General features: G+C 41.1%; 1 protein-coding gene across 3 annotated transcripts in view; it reads right to left on the bottom strand.

The window, feature by feature from the left end:
• Positions 1–674: 674 nt before the first annotated feature.
• mon2 (MON2 homolog, regulator of endosome-to-Golgi trafficking) overlaps positions 675–17,899 on the bottom strand; it is a 38,895-nt gene continuing 21,670 nt past the window's right edge. The window contains exons 17-35 of one of the 3 annotated variants that reach the window (XM_083917265.1): positions 17,675–17,755; positions 17,506–17,579; positions 17,060–17,150; positions 16,830–16,931; positions 14,651–14,761; positions 12,524–12,699; positions 12,170–12,332; positions 11,341–11,634; positions 10,941–11,139; positions 9,617–10,248; positions 8,726–8,869; positions 7,861–7,878; positions 7,193–7,321; positions 2,982–3,172; positions 2,815–2,875; positions 2,608–2,731; positions 2,117–2,324; positions 1,885–1,967; positions 675–1,386 (exon numbers count right to left, since the gene is read on the bottom strand). In XM_083917265.1, the coding sequence (XP_083773391.1) occupies positions 1,223–1,386; positions 1,885–1,967; positions 2,117–2,324; positions 2,608–2,731; positions 2,815–2,875; positions 2,982–3,172; positions 7,193–7,321; positions 7,861–7,878; positions 8,726–8,869; positions 9,617–10,248; positions 10,941–11,139; positions 11,341–11,634; positions 12,170–12,332; positions 12,524–12,699; positions 14,651–14,761; positions 16,830–16,931; positions 17,060–17,150; positions 17,506–17,579; positions 17,675–17,755 (3,045 nt within the window). In that variant the 3' untranslated portion in view covers positions 675–1,222. The remainder of the gene's footprint in view (positions 1,387–1,884; positions 1,968–2,116; positions 2,325–2,607; positions 2,732–2,814; positions 2,876–2,981; positions 3,173–7,192; positions 7,322–7,860; positions 7,879–8,725; positions 8,870–9,616; positions 10,249–10,940; positions 11,140–11,340; positions 11,635–12,169; positions 12,333–12,523; positions 12,700–14,650; positions 14,762–16,829; positions 16,932–17,059; positions 17,151–17,505; positions 17,580–17,674; positions 17,756–17,899) is intronic. The other 2 variants (XM_083917266.1, XM_083917267.1) reach the window with 2 other exon arrangements.

Below are 17,899 nucleotides of genomic sequence, written 5' to 3'. Positions count from 1 at the left end.
ATGCCATCTAATCCAAATTTGGTAACCTCCTCTGGTTGCAAAAAACCAAGATGCTTATAATTTCAATGGCGCCACCAACTGTCAAACAAAGTAGCGTCTGCCATTTCAACATATGCACCACCTGCAGACACGGAAATCGAAGTTGCATTTGTTTTCCTTTTTTTAATACACGTTTTGTTGTGTGTTTTTGAGGGTTTACATTCTAAAACATAAGTTAATATTTCAATAATGCGACTGCGAGTGAATCTACTCATTCGGTCTCAAAACGCTTGGAGACCCTGGATACACAATGTATATATACAGTAAATAAAATAAATTACTGTTTGTTAGGAAATCACAATAAGTTTGAACCGGAACCATCTTGATGAACTCTAATAGGTTTATGCCTATGGTGGCGGTGGCATTTTAACAAAGTTCAGCCAATATGATATTGAAATGATAATTGATTATGATGCTAGTCTTTAGACTCCACAAATATCATTGCAACAAAAAGGAATGTTGCAGGGACATAGTGGCTGAAAGTAAGGGTACTTTTTCATCAGGGATGTGACATTTCCAAAAAATGGGCCCGATATGAATAAACAGAATATTGTTTTTGAAACTGTACAGTAAGGAATTTAACATACATTGTAACTGAGCACATTCAGTACAGAGTTGATCGTAGAATTGTCCCATTTATTGTATACACACACAAGTACATCCCTTCTCAGATGGCTGGCTGAAGATGACATGGAATGTTACAGTAAGATTTGTTTTCTTGCATAAAATCCACACTGTTGAAAATGTTGCAAAAGTGTTCATTTTTTAGATCAATAAAGCCCAGGTTTTTGCATTTTTTTTTGTTAATTACATCATCAACACTATCACCACACACTGTACATCAACTCGGCCTCATCAGGAGAATAAAACAAACTAAACCCAGAGGCAACACTGCGATTTTTTCAAAATCTCTGGAGTTAACACAAGAGTGCAGTCAGTCTGTATGAGAATGGAGGGGGCAGAGGCGTAATCAGCTCACATGAGAAGCAGAGGATGATGCGTATGAAGGTCAGGGTCATCGACGTGGTCTGAGCAGGCCTCGAATCTCACTGTGGGTTGCTTCATGTCACTGTAGATGGGGCTCACGTTGAGTTCATATGCACGTGCACTTGTGAAGCACGTGGGTCGAGAAGACACATTCAAGATTTCTTCATTATAAAAAAACAAATTTGAGTGAGTCTGGTCAGGACTCTCCGTTCTGGACTCTGGAGACAGGTGGCTGCATAAAGTCTTGAAAGGGCCCCAGGGCTTCCTTCAGGGCTGAGCTCACCTCAGACGAGGAGCATGTGATGCACTCTACCAATGTGGGGTACAGGGCAATCACTTGAGCCCATGTGTTACCGTCAACTGCAGACAAACAAGGTAAACAAAAGAACCGTAAAACCAGAGGAAAAAAAATACAAAAGGAGTGGGGGAGGAAGGAAGAAGAAGAGAATGTGAATTGTTATAGGCAATCAAAATAATTTCCTTCATAAAATCCCCACAGGCGTACAGAAATGAGTTTTGCTCTGAATAAAGGAGGATGTAATGCAAACATCTTGAAGGACACTTCAAAATGTAATTTTAGAATGTCTCATTTCAATCTATTGCGATTAAAAAAAGAAAAAAATGTTTCTTGTAATTGACCTTGCTGGAAACATCAACAGTTCCACCCAGATTGGAGATAAAACTCATTTGAAAAATGGTCCCAACTGTACTCTGACACATTTATCCGAAATGAATAGATGAAAGATATGGTAGCATTGTTGTATTTTGTTAAGTTAAGTTAATTAAGTTTTGCCATAGTGTCACCTCTTTTCCAAGATCTATTTAATCCTTGACACAGTTACAGATACAGATACTCACCATTTTCTGGCTGGGTCTTTTTAAGCGAGTCCATCAAAGTGCTGATAGCTTTTAAGACGAAGATAATCTCTGTCACTTGCTGCCTAAAATGAAAAAGACCAAAGGCCTTCATTAGTTACAAAGAAAAAGAATGAAGCGTTAATGTGGTGCCAGTGTGTGGATCTGGATAAACAGCGTTTTTGGCCATGTATTTTATTCAGAGGTGTATACTGAGGTGTATACTGAGGTGTACCTAGGGAGGGGGCAGCGTCCGCTCAACCTTTCATCCTCTACGTAGCGTCGGAGAACATCCTGGGATCTCTTGAGGAGCACAGAGAGCGCCATACGAGAGATGTAGCCCTCCTGTGGGGTGGACACCTTGTTGCTGAAGGAAAACTGCAGCAGTGTCTCAAAACACACCTTAGAAAACTCCTCTCTCATCCGCATATCAATCTCTGCCTCTGTCAAGAGAAAACCCTTTAAATATTAGACATTCTGCCGATGCTGCTCTCCAGACTGATCTACAGTGAGTGGACAGGCAGGGCTTTTGTCTTGCTCAACACATGATGAGTCTGACAGAACCCACTGTTGATGATGAGCCATAGGAAGGGCTTTTGCAACACACCTAGGACTTAATGGTTACAGTATGTTTCCAAAACTGGGCCACCCTGCTCTCCCATAAGAAATAAAAGTAAACAACACAGCTGAAGTCAAACTATTTTAGCTGCCAAAGTAACATCTTACCTGTGAACGAGGGAGACTGTGAGTGAATGGAACCTCTATTGAGCATAGTCATGATCTGGCCAACAAAGTCTTTGGGGATAAAATTGGCAAATGGTAAAATCTCTGTGCTGATCAGCTGGACCACCTAAAATGAAGAGTAAACCAATCCGCTAAATGCGACCACACAATATTATGTTGACATAGTGGATGCTAGAAACAAGTATTTACCTCTACATCAACGGCTTCATTCTTCTGAAATTCCTGGATGGACACATTATCTGGAGGTGTGCTAAAAAAAACAAAAAAACCCCACCAAAACAATGAGCTTTGTACTCACTCGCACTAATAATTCCCAAATTGTGCATACTCAAGTTTAAGATGATCTAAACATGAACCTTTTGGTAAAAAGAAAGTCTTCAAAGGCATTGGCCAGCTCGGGCCACATAGTGTCAAACTTTCCAGATGAGGCATGCTGGCGTGCCACCGGCAATCCAATAGACAGCACCTTGAGCAGAGACGAGACAGCGAGCTTCCAGGTGCTCTCTGATGGACAGGCATACTTCAAACCCAAGGGCATTCTTAGAGTCTTGAGGGTGAAATGGAAAACAAAGGAGGAGACACCAATAACAATTCATCATGGGTGTGAAACAGAGAAAAACTTCAAGGTAAAATCTATAAAAATGAACTGTAGTACCCTGAAAACCTTTCTCATTCTTCTCTTTTATATTGAAACGTGGAGAGACTTCCATTCATAAGAATGAACACAAAAGCCGTATGTCAAGATATGTTTGAACCAGGCAGTGGTCATATTCATTCTACAAAACCAGAAAAAGTGAACATACTATTTTTGACATATTTTCAGGGAATAGCTGGGTTCCCCAAGGTTAAGATTTGACACTTATCTTGTTTTGACAAAAAAGTGTGGTCCAGATTTGGATTTGTCCACCGGGAAACTTCATAACAGTTCCTTGGCAAATTAACTCTGAGGTTTCATTACAAACAGACGATGGAAAGAAAGCAGTTAAACACGTGTCTGGATGAAATAGAAGGCTTAAGCCCCTTTCACACTGCTTGTTCGTCGCAGGGTTGTTGCGCCTTTATTACTACAGAGGTAGTAACAGGGCTGCAACAGAAACTTGTGAAACACAGATCAAACTGACAATATAGGCAGCGCTGATCAAATATGGATTAAGATCCTGTTACTTTATTACTTATTTGTCACATAAAATTGATTTCAGATACATCAATCGAGAAGGAGCTAGCCATTTCTGTGTGACCGTAGACTATGATTATCTTATCCCCTAAATACAAACCCGGCTGCTACAGTATAACACAGACTATTCACCTATAGCACAGCTCAGACAGACATTTCTCTATTCCTGGCCGAGATGGACGGCACAGCGCTGCGGTGTTTCAGTGGAATTAATAAATTAGCAATTACTGGACTTCCTCTGTTCTGAAAACCGCGATGAATTTTGGCCTGCACACACGCTCAAAGCCAAACATTATTGAAACAGAGCAGCTAATGTTGGTAGCGGAACAAAAAGTTGCTCCTGCAGCTCCCTGTTGCAGCCCCAGCGTTAGGAGAAGAGAGCAAAAAGGGGAAGAAGAAAAGCAACCAACAAATGAATATCCGAAGAGTCCAATATTACTACATATCTATTGTGTGTCTGTTTGTGAAAACCTGGGTCCGTCACTCTGAGCAACACATTTTAGAAACATGCAGTCAGTTAATCGATTGTTAAAACAAACATATTGTTTATAGAAGCTTAGACAAAATCAATGCTGTGATGCCTAAGTTGGTGCTTGGTTGTAGATGGCTAATGGAAAACACCTTTAATGAAATCATTGATAGGGTATGCCAAACATTCAACTTGCCTTAAGGTTTCATCCCACAGAAAGCAGTGCAGCAGTCAGTGTTTTGCCCTGTGTGACAGCACACGGCATTTTATGACTGTACAGGTTTCAAAATAAATCAATCAGTGCGTTTACATGCACATCCGTAACCCGAAAATGGCCTTACCCCGGTTTAGGGAATGATCGGATTATTGAAGTTCCCCTCATATACATCAGCAGGGGTCGAATGATGGAGTCACTCTACCTCCGGTACAGTAGGTGGCTCTCCGACAACATACAGCTGGACTGAATACAGCTTTTTTTCCCGGTTCATCTTTGTAAAAATCACAAAAGGTCGACTTTTGGACAGAATTACGACCGAAAGCGGTCTTCTATGTAGCAATGTTACTTGCTGTTGCGAAGTCCTCCCTTGGTTTAAAGGTAACGCTCTATTGTTTTTTCACGTTGTTTTTGGCGCAGTTACTTCCTGGTTTATTTTATTTACGGGTCAAAAGCCACTGCCCAGAGTGGGGAGCATGGGCAGACAAGAAATCCAATAATAATCCAAGAACGCTGTTAAGATGCAGGAATAATCGGGGAACTGAAGGAGTTCTCTAGGTCTGTTAACCAGGGTAAAGTGTTTACATGGTGTTTAAGAAACCGGGTTATGCACTTAACCCGAATATAATCAGGCTTTTAAACTGCGTGTAAATGCACGCATGACGGATTTTGCTAGTGCTAAAAAAAACTGAGCTAGGCATAAATGCTGCCTCTAGCCTTATTGACGTAGACCTAAAGGTTGACTTGACACATTACTCCCCACTAGAGAGGATGCATATGCACACCAAGCTTCGATATTGGTAATAATACATTTTTTTGTGTTGCTTTTGACTTTTCTAAAATTTGTCACAACTATAGTCTTGGAAGACAAAATTCCTAGCAATTCCAAACTTTTAGTAGGAGTTTTATCAACATGAAAACCCTCGCCTGGAAACCGGACGAATCTGCCAAACTCATGTTAAATTTGTTCTGGCAGATAGGTCTGTCACCTCTCCCATAAAGCCCTGCACGTCGCTGCTGATTAGGTAACACCTCTGAAACACCCACCAAAGCGGAGAAAACGTAACTCAAAGACTGTTGTACAACATTGCACAACGCTGAACACTGTTTTGCGAACCGCAGAAAAATGGTGCAGATCATTTTCAGATTGAACGTGGCCCTGATTTCCAGCGGCTTGACCTTCTACGGACCAATCACAACTGTATATGTCATGTGGGGCAGGTTTAAGAGAGTGTTTAAAATGGGTGTAAAAATGATCCCGATTACTGGCTTATACATCAATAAAGCCATCGAGACAGTTATTTTCGTGTAACAACTATTGACGAAGAAATCCGGGAGAGTGGCTAACAGAAGGGACGTGGCTAACACTGATTAGCTCGGGGCAGTACAGCGAAGGCATTTAAACGGCTTTTTTAACCACTTATACTGCTCAAAATAACACCAATCCTTTGCAGTGGCATGATTAGAGTCCCTACACATAAAACAAAGCACCAATTGGGTCCTTCCTTTTGGATTGCATTTGGTAATCGACTTGAATGGACTTTACTACAAGAGGAGCTGGTACCGGGGCCAGGTAAGTCTTTCAAAACACTCTTCTTAATAAACTCCAGGTTCTCTAACTACGTTTTTGTTGCATTGTTTTATGTGTAGGGACTCTTGTCATGCTACTGCAGAGGTTTGGTGTTATTTTGAGCAGTATTAGTGGTTAAAAGAAAAAGCCAATTTAATGCCTTCAACGTGATGCCCCGAGCTAATCAGTATTAGCCACGTCCAGTTCGTAGCAACTCTACCGGATTTCTCCATTAACAGTTTATACACACAAAAAACTGTCTTGATGGCCTACTTGATGTATGTAAGTGCCGAAAAGACCATGGGATGATTCTGCGCCGGAATTACACTTCAAGCCCAGTTCAGACCAAAGATACTCAACGAAACTGTTTTAGAACATCGCAGGTGAAAGTTACAGCGTTAGGAACTGACCTGTCTCGTTGCAAATCTAGCCAGGTGATGTTGTCGCAGGCAGCTGGTTTTAGAACGTAACACACGTTACACAACCTGTTTCAACAGCCAATCAATCAATTGGAGGCTCAACAAACGTGAGAGAGAAAGAGAGGAAGGCGGAGAGAGAGACAGAAAGAGAGAGGGTCGAGCAAGCAATACAATAAATAAGGAGAGAGAGTGCCGGCTGTAATCCAGAAAAAAAGCAGTGAAAAGCAGAAGTGAGAAATAAACAGTATTTTCTCCGTTGCATCACAACTAGAAATGCCGCTGTAGTAAGTATCTCACTGCCTGTCCTCATTTATATTTTTTTAATACTATAAATTATACCCAGCGACGAAAAAAGCCTGAAAAGTCGGAGGTTAGAACGGAAGTACAGAAAGGCGTTTCTATGGAGACAATAAATCGCCTCACCTCGTCTCACTGGTCAGAAATGGCAGGTTTCAGGACGTTGGAGACCTGAACGTTACAAGTAGTCGCAGGTTTCAACTCGCCTTGTTGTGAATCTTTGGTCTGAACTGGGCTTTAAGGTCACTTTTAATTGCTGTGATTGGTTGTAGGTCTATTCAATTGTGTCCACAAGCCTTTTACTCTGCCCTGTTGATAATGCCTCTTGGAAATTGAAAATTAACTGATAGGGCTGAGACTAAAATTAATTTTCAGTCTATTGTCTGGTGATGCCAGACATAATACCCCATTCTGTTGGAAATACCTTGATGATGTTCTGTAGAACTTTCTCATTGATGACGGCCTTGTGGCACGCTGTTTTATGGTAAAGGTCCACCACCACCTCCAAGGAGCGCTCAGCAAAGGGCACATAGTTTAAGGCAACCCATTCCGCCTGCAAGGGCAAGAAGATTTTACAAAAAAAACAAAACAACAGATCAAAGACAAGTAATTTGAAAAGCATCATCTATACTTTTCGGGAGAGCCACATTGAAAGCAGTTTTTATAAAGGCACACTTTGTATAGATATGCAAGTAACACAAATGGATTTTAAAGTTACAGTGACTATTAGTCTGCTTCATGTTTTGTTAGGCTTATGAGTACCAGAGTAGAAATGTTACAGCCAAACAAATGACTTGATGCTACAAAGTGTGTCTTTAAGAAATATTAACAGAACCACACATATGCATATGAACGTCACCAAAAACACAAAATCAACTGAAAAAAATGAAACTGCACAGGGACTGTGCACAAAAAGGCATAACCACCAGTTAGTGGCAGGCAGAGGGGGGAGCATGGAGTGAAGAGACGCAGATGAGACGTGAGAGACTACCATGCGGTGTGATATCTCATCTACCGCAGAGGGTGGGTCCTCACCATTCAGCACAGCTTAGTAAAACTATAGAGGGGGCTGGAGGAGATTATAGAACTCACCGGTGCAAAGAGCTGGATCTAAAATGGTTATCCAGTGAGTAGTCCCAAGAAACAGAATGACAGAAGATCGCAATTAAACTGGTGTTTGAAGTTGTATCGAATTTGCAGTGGATTATTGGCTAAATGAGATTCAGTAAACAGGAATGATTTAGGGGAAAAACACTCGCTCCTAGCACCAAGGACATTTAATGCAATCTGCCAATATTGGATAAAAGCCAACAAGGCAATAAAGACCACCCATAACATCTGTTTGGTTGGGTGGGAATTTTGTTTGACGCTATCGCCTAAACAATTTTAAACAGATTCAGATTCTGAAAGGGCTAAGTCTGGACCCCACATGCCAAACTAACTGACTGGCTGTCAGGATTTGAGACATGAAGTTCGAACATTTCTTCCCATAACAGTTCCATCCGACAATTAGATCAAGACAACTCTCAGAATTCCCCTGAAGACAAAGCACCTGCTGGATTCCGCAACAACAATGAGTAAGAAAGACACTGATGTCAGTACAATTCTGTGAAAAGACTCCTCTGTTCTTGAGAAGTTTAATAAAAGAAGTGATCTTGCCCAAGATCATAAGAAAAAAAAGATGTGCTTTTAAATGAATTTGAAACGTGAATTGAAAAGAAAAGACTTTGGGCTACAAATGGGGTTCCAGAAGAAGCTGTCAATCGCATAAAGGGCCATGATATGGGCTTCATGAACATAAAAAAGGGGGGATGATCTTGTTGAGAATGGCTTAACAGAGAGCGGGGCGACGAATAACAAGAGTACACCATCCAACATTTTAATAAAACAAACTGGAAAAGACATACATTGCAAATGAAAAATCAAGCAGTTCCGACCAATTCCATGTCCCCCTTACCTGGTTGTATTTGGCATTGGCCACGTGTTTGGTTTCCATCCTGCCGTACTGAGGAGGCTTGCAGGAGAACTCCACGAAGAGTAGCAGCTGTTCAAAGATGGCAGGGTACATGACCTGCAGGTTCTCCGGGCCCACACAGATGGCCTGCAGCAGGGAGGGAAGGGAGGAACAAACACTGCTGACATCCACCACAGGACTGCATATTTCATAATTTAGCAGACTGACACATTGTTTCCTAGACTGCACTGACACAAAATGGGAAGAAATAAAGACAAATTAGAAATACTGTTAGCTTGAGAGGAGAGTAAGGGTCAAATGCACTGTAGTCATAGCAGAGAGGACTGGAGTTGCTATTAAGTCAAGATGTCAATTATAAGATACAAGGAAATGTTTTGTCCCGAATTTATAAGACCAATGAAAACATTGCATTGCTGAAATGGTTGACTCGAGTCACATTTGCTTGTTCCTCCTTCTCAAATGGGAGGATTTGCTGCTTTTATTTGTTGGATATTATATTATATAAAAACTTTGGACAATTTGGTTAAACCAAACAAACCTAAAATTGTGATGGGCACTTCTTACTATTTTCTAACATTTTAAAGACTAAACATCAGAATAATCAATAATGAAAATAATCATTAGTTAAAAACTAATTTGTAGTATTGGGATATATAGGGAAATACCCATATAAATTACAGCATTAGTGCTGCTCCTACAAAACATTGCAATTTCTAGGGGACAACTATATTTTCCTCCTATGATTTATCTCCCTCTTGTCTTTTAAGATCACTTTCTGGTATTTAAAAAAACATAATGTATAATATAAGTAAGTTAAAAGCCTCATTAGTACCCATATTTTTGTTTTTGAACAATAAATTTAGCTTTGCCCACCTTCTGCAAAACATCCAGAGAGGTGAGCACAGCTTCCTGCAGGCTGGTGAGCACCGCCTCAGTGTAGGAGGGGAGGATGAACGGTGAGGCATCGCTGCTGATAGGCACGGACACGGCCCCATGGAGGATGACCCCCAGCTTCTTCAGATCCTCCATACTGAAGTTGGCTTTTATATGCTGGTAAAGTGCAGGGAAAATCTGGATCAATGCTGTGAGGAAAGGCTGGCTGGGGATGAAGGAGAACTTATCTGTCGGGCCACTGGGTGGTCTTGTGCTATCTGTTCCTGTTCGATACCACGTGTTCCACGCTGACCACCATAACGCAGAGTCTTCTAAGGCTGACTCCTCCCCTGGGGGAGGGGTCTGCATCTCAGCGCCGTTGTACCGTGTCAGCCGCTCAACTAGTGAATCGGAACGCACCAAAGGTCTGCCAGGACCGGACGCTGAGAGGGGGTCAATGAGCACCGGGGGAACGCCCATAGCGGCAAGTGCATCTGAGTCTTTAACAGGTGTAACAATCTGTAGGATCTCCTGAAAGCTCTTGAGGGCAGCGAGGGAGACCTCATTGTTTTTGCTAAGAGCAGCTGACTGAATGTGGTTAAGCAGCACCTCCCAGGCCTCGAAGAAATCACCTGTGGATACACAGCACAACGATGGGAGAGTGTGAAACTGCCAATTAGCGGCATGCGTCAGCTGTAAATTAAGTGTGACAATAAGCACTTTGATAAATGAGGTTTCAAACCAACGTGAGGCAAATAACACAAGTTGAGAGAGGCCACATACAAAGAACTATGGCAAAAACTGCATGTGTGTAAGTCGAAAACACTTTCCTGTTAATACATTTTATCAATATGAATATGAGCTTATTTTCAGGCTATATTGGGAGACCCATATTGTGATGGTATATGGCCAGCAACAGGTATTCATTTTCTCTGGCTGGTATATAGGAAGAGCAGCATTTCTCTGAGTGATTTAATGTGTAGTCAGCTGGGAATGTGTTGTATATAAGTCACCTCTTGTAATTTGGCACTGGCTAAAATGTTCAGAGGGAAGAGTGCAGTTAATGAGAAGCTCATGTTTTATCATCCATATCTCCCTGGAATGTTAATCCTGTCTGCATGGGGCTTAACATGACTTAATGAGTGGTATAATGCAGTAAAAACAGACGGGCCATTTCTGAACTATTGCTGCGCTTACATTTCAATATGTGATTTTGATTGTTTACAATTCTGTGGCAAACTGTAGCAGTACTCCATAGTCTACTTTATGTACAACAGCGTCAGATACAGTGGTTAAGTAAGTGAGCACATTATGCCTGACTCACCTAACTGCTGGAGGAGGTACCGCCTCGTGTTGAAAATGCGCGCCACCCCAGCTAATGTCAGCACCCACGTCTCCGCCCACTGTTTTTCAGCTGTGTCGCGTGAGTGGTGGATGAGGATGTTCCCGCCGCCAGACTCAATCTTCTCCTTGTCTGCTGTAGTGGACGATGTCCTCACGCAGTCTAGCAAGTGGAACAGTACCTAGTGGTGACACCAAGATGGTTCAACCAGGAGAAAGATCTCTAAAGACGGCCTATTTAGGTCTCATTTAAAAAACAAAGATAAAGTATAAATCTAAGGAAAGAAAAGTTTAAATCAACTGTATTCTCTATAAATTATATGAATGACATCCTCCTCCAGTATAACTAAACCAAATAACAATTACAAATTATTGCATGTTACCTTCCAGACCACAATATGCCATGTTGGCTGCTGCAGCAGTGTCCCGTGGGCGGTGATGGTGGAGAACAACGTCTGCCCAGCGCTTTTACGCACAGCGGGTCGCGGGTCGACACACAGCTCGCCTAGCTTGGCGTACAGGCACAGCCACAGGCAGTCGAAGGGAGGAGCGGGGTGGAATGGCCTGTTCAGGGTCTCTCCTTTCTCCTTCGCCTGCTTCTGTAGAGCTTCCTCCTCCCTCTCCAACTCCTGTATGATAGCTTCACCCCTTTGGAAAAAGTAGTCCGAAATGTTCCACTGTGGGTAAAAGGGGAAGTGGGGGGTAGAGAATGTGGACGCAAATTGGAGAGGAAGGTTGGTAAATATGCTTCTGGTGGTTTTGCCATACCCCATTACCATAAAGTAATCTCTCAGGAACTGCCACACTCAAAGAGAAAAAATCCTGCAAACCACAGATCAATATTGAGTTTTGCATGTCTGAGTGTTTTAGTTCTATTGAATTAGATAAAATAACACAAAACAAGGAATTATGTGATATTGTAATTGCCTAATCAATCATGTTTCAACTTTAAAAATATTGGAAAAGAAAAGTGTCTGACTTATCACTCGCTCACAAACAAGTTTTATTTCAATACTGCATCTAGTGATTTAACTTTTAAAAAATGTATACTATAATATTCTCTGCTACCATAGCCCCGCTTCAACCTTTCAGTTACTCACATTCACACCATCATGGTTTTAAGATCATCTTTGCAGTAGAATGAACCCCCTGCAGGAATCAGTGTCTGAGCATAACGCTAAAAAAATACAGACCACATGAGAAGTTTCTCACCAGTAAGCCAATGGAGGTGAGGCTGATGTTGAGCTCCTGGTTTTGCAGGCCGAAGCTGCCAGCTACATCCACTACGATCTGGAGGCACGTGCAAGGCATGGTGGGCAGGAAGTCTGTCACCACCAACTGCAGGCACTGGAAGGCTGTTCGGATCAATGACTCGCTGAAGGGAAACAAGGCACAGGGCACGGTTCAGGCTGACTACAGTGTCCTGAGTTACTTTCAGTATAATCGAAACGCAGAAATTTAGGATGATTCTAACTGATTAAATATTTGCATTTAGAATGATACAAAACCATTTCAGTGTTAGTAAGGCCCTGTCTATCTCCTTCTCCTTTTCCCTTGTGCTCATACCCTTGATCATTGCGGATGGCTCCTATGACACCCAAGACGAGGGGCCAGCCGGGCCCCAGGCTGTCTCCCTGGCTCTGGAGGATCTGCAGGACACTCTCCAGCTGTTTCTGACGGATGTCTGCATGCAGCACGTTGGACAACTCCTTCAGGGGGTTCAGCAACAGAAGCTGCAGACGCTTAGTGTGAAAAGAGGGACATAGTAACTGATTTGTTAACTGATAAGACAAAGATTCAATTCTTACTTTGCCCTTCATGCTATTACAACAGTGCATAGTACATATACTGTATACAATTAATACATTCAACATTTTTTAAATTTTGAATGTTTACAACTCTCACGCCCCTCCCCCACTACCACCTAGCTCCTCCGCTCCCTCCCATTGAGTGCTCATCGGATCACCAGATTCCTGTGAACGCGCACATCTCTTCTCTCATCGTTAAACGGCATGGAGTACATGCTAACCGGATGTATGCTGGGTAACTTACTCATAGACAGCAATTGCTAACGTCATTTAGCGTATGTCTAGCTTGAGGCGTGTGCATGTGATATTTTAACATGCGTGAGGGAAGAGGGGGGATCTGTGGCCTGTGCATGAACTGTGCCTGACAGTCAGCTCTCACACAGCCCTGCACTTAGTGGACATGCTGATACACGCACGGTGGATTTTTGCAAAACAAACAACTAGCTCTAGGTGCGCGTTTTTTTCTTCTTCTAAAACCGGTTGATTGATGTTGTTCTATCAAAGCATAGTGTCGGTTTCAATGAATATGATAAAAAAAAAAATCTTGCCGACTGCACATTTAAACGCCTTTATTATATCCAGTCAGAAGGGGGCGGGGTGTAAACAGTTTATAAAAGACGTAATTTGAAAAAATCAAATCAATTTAAACTGTATTTATACAATGTATTGCCAGTACAGATTACTTTTTCGACCCTTGGGGTTTATTGCCATAATGACCTTACATTGAACAATACCTTAAGTGATTTTAAAGGTCAGGGCAGATCATTTTGCATTTCTGCTGACAGTTTAAATGCAAGTCATAACAATGGATTATTTGCAAAGCCCTAGTTCTCTACATTTCTAGTACAAATAAAGGAAATACCTGAATAAATGCTTGGGGAAACATAATTAATGCAGATGCTTAGGAATCACTTTTAAGGCTGTTGAAACTGAAAGTGTAGCAGACTTAATTTCTTTAAATAAAAAGTAGCCATTAGGGGCATTATGGTCTTTTTTTCTGAACAACTATGCATGGATTTAAATACCAGAGGAAAGCAGTTTGGAAATTAAAATAATGTCTTTTTGTACTGGGGGGGTCCTGACTGACAGTGGTAAAACAAGCTCCTTATTAGGACAGCAGACACTCTGAACTTCCTCTATATTGTTTCTAAAATGTATCGCTAAAAGCAGATTTTTCTTATTTGTTAAATTTTATGTACTCACATGAGTGGTTTCTCCATGGCTGCATGCCCTTTTCTTTATTTAGTTTCAATATAACCATACTGTCACAGTTACTTTCTCTGTGACAATATGGTTATATTGTATGTAACATGGTTGGATGCAGTTACTGTACTTAAAATTACATTATTTAACACGGTAACGTTCAATCGTAAAAGCTTGCCCACACTGCAAGAAGTGATTGTATTGTGCATTTCTACAGGGCAGCCATCCTTTGAATCACCTGGGCTCTGTGGGGAATCTATTAACCTCCACACAGTTCTTCTGCCCTCTTTCAGATAAGCTCTGTGCCATTAGCTTTATCTGTCTCACTAAGGTGAAGGTCGTAGAGAAAATAACTGTGACATTTCAGTTTTCCACATTTTAAGCATTTGGCACAGACTCTTATCTATCATGACATACACTGCAACGGTGGAGGAGATTTCTCAAATGTCAGCGTTACAAACAAACAATATTCGAAACCAAACAATACATCCATCTAACCAAGTACTCACTACAATGTTCATATGATAGAGAAGGACCAAGAGCTGACAGAGGTGACAGTGAAAGTGTTTTGCTTACTTTGTGCTTTACCTGGTTTTAAACAGGTACATTTTTTTTTTTGTGTGTGTGTGTGTGTGTGTGTGTGTGTGTGGGGGGGGGGGGGGGGGGTGAACGCAAACACTACCTGATTTTGGGCCAGTGGAGGGTCATGTTTGTAAGAGAGGCCAGCCTTGATAAGCGCCGTCAACGCCTCGGCCCCCCATTCTCTCATCCTGGAGTTTGGGTGCTGGCAGACCTGCGGGACACATCACACACAAATGCGGACACATGCGCACGACGACAGATCTGGTGCAGAGACTGTTCAAAACATTGTTACCCAGCAGTGTTCACAGCGGGTGGGTGTAAAAACAAGTGGGTGAAATGAACCACTGTCTGTGTGATAAAGGCTGGGACTCCCTGTGATCACAAAATATGCTGTGACAGACAGTATAATCATAGGATACAATAGACACACATGAAGAGGCCAGGCTCAGCAGAGAAAAGTACACAAGTGTGATACAAACCTGTCTTCTGCTTTTAAGAATTTGAATTAATCCGTGATCCAAATTAAATCATCTTTGGTCAATAGGGACGTTGGTCAAACAAATTTTGAGACTTTAGAATTCTATGAGGAGAAAACTTAAAGAGAAACTGCTCAGTAGATACTGTAGCTGTAGCTCTTCAGAACCCAGATGGCCCATGTGTATCCATTTAAAAATTTGGCTTCCATAGCCGTGCATGATCATTAATGCGTCATCTTTTAATCTTTATCGTACTGTACATCTGTAAATAAAGACATAATAAAAAGGTGATGTCACTGTCATATTTCCTTTGAAATATAAAAGCACTGAATTTGAACAAGCCTGCAAAGGTAAATAAGCAGCATTTTATCTAAGCATAGAGTAGATTTTGCAGCTGCAGCTTTAGATTCCGCTTCTGTGACAAATCAGAACTTCACATTGCAAATGACGCGCAAGAATGCAAGATCAAACACTGGTAGCGGAGCAAATGCACTGTGGACACATTTTGACACAGCGACCTCTCAACTCCAACATAACATAATGATGCCAGAATGAGCGGGAGTGAGAACAGATTGGGAATAAAGAAAGGAGATGGAAAAGGCAGTGATTATAGAAGAGGGAATCTGAACTTACCTTCTGCAAAACAGACAGGAGCGCAAAAAGAGAAGGGAGATAGACAAAGAAAATGTGAAGGAAACCTCTAAACACACACCTCAATACACACATATAAAATAAGAATCATTTCATGGATATGAGGACATGAGTACAAATTACTACAATGAGTGCAGTACAAACTAAACTTCAACTTTATCTATAGTACATAACACATTTCAAACAACACAGTTGATCCAAAGTGCTTCAAACCCATCAATGTTAGAAACTGGTATATATGCCATGGCTAAGGCTCTAATGTATGTGTGCACAATTAAAAAAGCAGAATTATGCAACTTTAGATCAAACAGATCAAAAAGGCAATTTTCAAGAATTTTGTGCTCATGTATCTTTCTATTATCAAGGAAAGTATGCATGGGGTATACATAAGGTATACTCAAATATGGGGACCATTCTGCTTATAATAATGCTATAAGAACCATCTAAATTCCATACAATATTTAACAGCTGTACATGTTATGGCTTTGAAAGTTTGTAAGAACAGAGGGAAGAGAAGAATCTAGCATACATTACAACCTAATGGACGTTAAAGTCCCTCACTCTGCTTATATATATATATATATATATCTGTAAAACTAACTTTCTGTAACTGTAAAACTAACTTTCAACCCTTCTTCATCTTGCTCAACTTTTTTTTCTCCTTCATGACTAAACCACACCACATGTGTGCTCAATGTAAAACATGTAATCATTAAAGCCTTGGTACCGGATAAAATAACCAAAAGGGTTTAAGGGGGCATTTATGACAATGTTTCAGGTTCTAGCTTTCCGTATCATTATGATAATAGATTTTTGTATCAGAATTTTCAAGAACATTTTTGATGAGATCATCAGCATTGGAAAAAGTGACAACTACTGTTTTACACAATTAGAAAATTTAGACAAACTGGAGCTAGAGAGAAATGCGTAACAGGTCAAATAGCTTGTGCGCTTATTGTACCCGCTGAAATCAAAGTCTGATCGAAGTGTAACCAGTAAAATAAATGACACTTCCTAAATGACTGCAAGGATAATACTGTAGTCTGGCTGACAAAATTGTACCACATCCATGAAATGGCATCTTTCATCTTTCACAGAGTTTGAATGAAATGTTGCGGCACCTTGTGGGATATAGCTGTAAATAGATGTTACCTCCAATAAGTGGCCAGTTAGGGGTCTCCAAAGAATCTCTATTCGATCCATGTTTACAAGGCCAGTCTCTAGCAGCTTGGCCACAGCAAACAGAGATGGCTCCTGAAATCAAGAAAAAAGAATAGAAACTATATATACAGTTTTGATAAAAAATGTTTCTGTTACGGCAAAAACATGGTGTGTTGAGGTCTACATTTGACACCTCGTACTGTAATACGGAAAAGCTTTACCTTGTTGTTTCCATAAGCCATTTCCATGGCTTCAAGGGAAAGGGAGCACAGAGCGTTGATCAGGTGGTGCAGAGACACATCATCCAGGTATCTAGTTAATATAAATAAACACACATTGCATATTATATATAGGCGGCACGGTGGTATGGTGGTTAGCACTATAGCCTCACAGCGAGAGAGTTCCTGGTGTATATATATATATATATATATATATATATATCCACACAGAAAGTGAATACATGTTATTCTTCTGGTCAATCCCATAATTTCTCTACTCTTCCAAACTGTAGTAGAAAGCCTCAATGGGATATTTGATCATTAATTACTGTATGTCTAAAACTCCTCCACAAACAACAAAGGTTTATTGAATTTGTTTATGCCGATATTGTTATTAGTTCAGGGATAAGTAATGGGAGTTTTTATAACGATGAAGGACTGGTCCTTACTGAGAGCTCTCAAATAGTCTCGACAGGATGTTAGAGATGACTGGCAGGTCTGTCATCACGGCTGTGGTCAGCACCTGTTGAGGTTAAGGACATAATACAACCGCAGCCAGTTAGCTTGTCTTGAATGAGGTGGAGAAACATATAGCACAATGCACACTACAAAACTCACTGTACTGGGTCCCTCCACAGCTCGGCCAGGCTTCAAGGCACCGCCCACCCCAGGCTTAAGCCCGAGGATCCACACTAAGTGCTGGGAGAATAAAGTAAGAAGCTGAAGGAGACTTGAAAAGAGGAGAAACTACATCTTCATCAACTGACATGATCATGTATCATGAAATATACACTGGCATACAGGTAGAAAATGTTTTGTCATAAAAAGACATGTAAATGTATT

Source organism: Echiichthys vipera (genome assembly GCF_963691815.1).
Source record: "Echiichthys vipera genome assembly, chromosome: 7".
NCBI lineage: Eukaryota > Metazoa > Chordata > Actinopteri > Perciformes > Trachinidae > Echiichthys > Echiichthys vipera.
The sequence above is the reverse complement of the archived record's forward strand: the minus strand, read 5'-3'. Positions and strand labels throughout refer to the sequence as shown.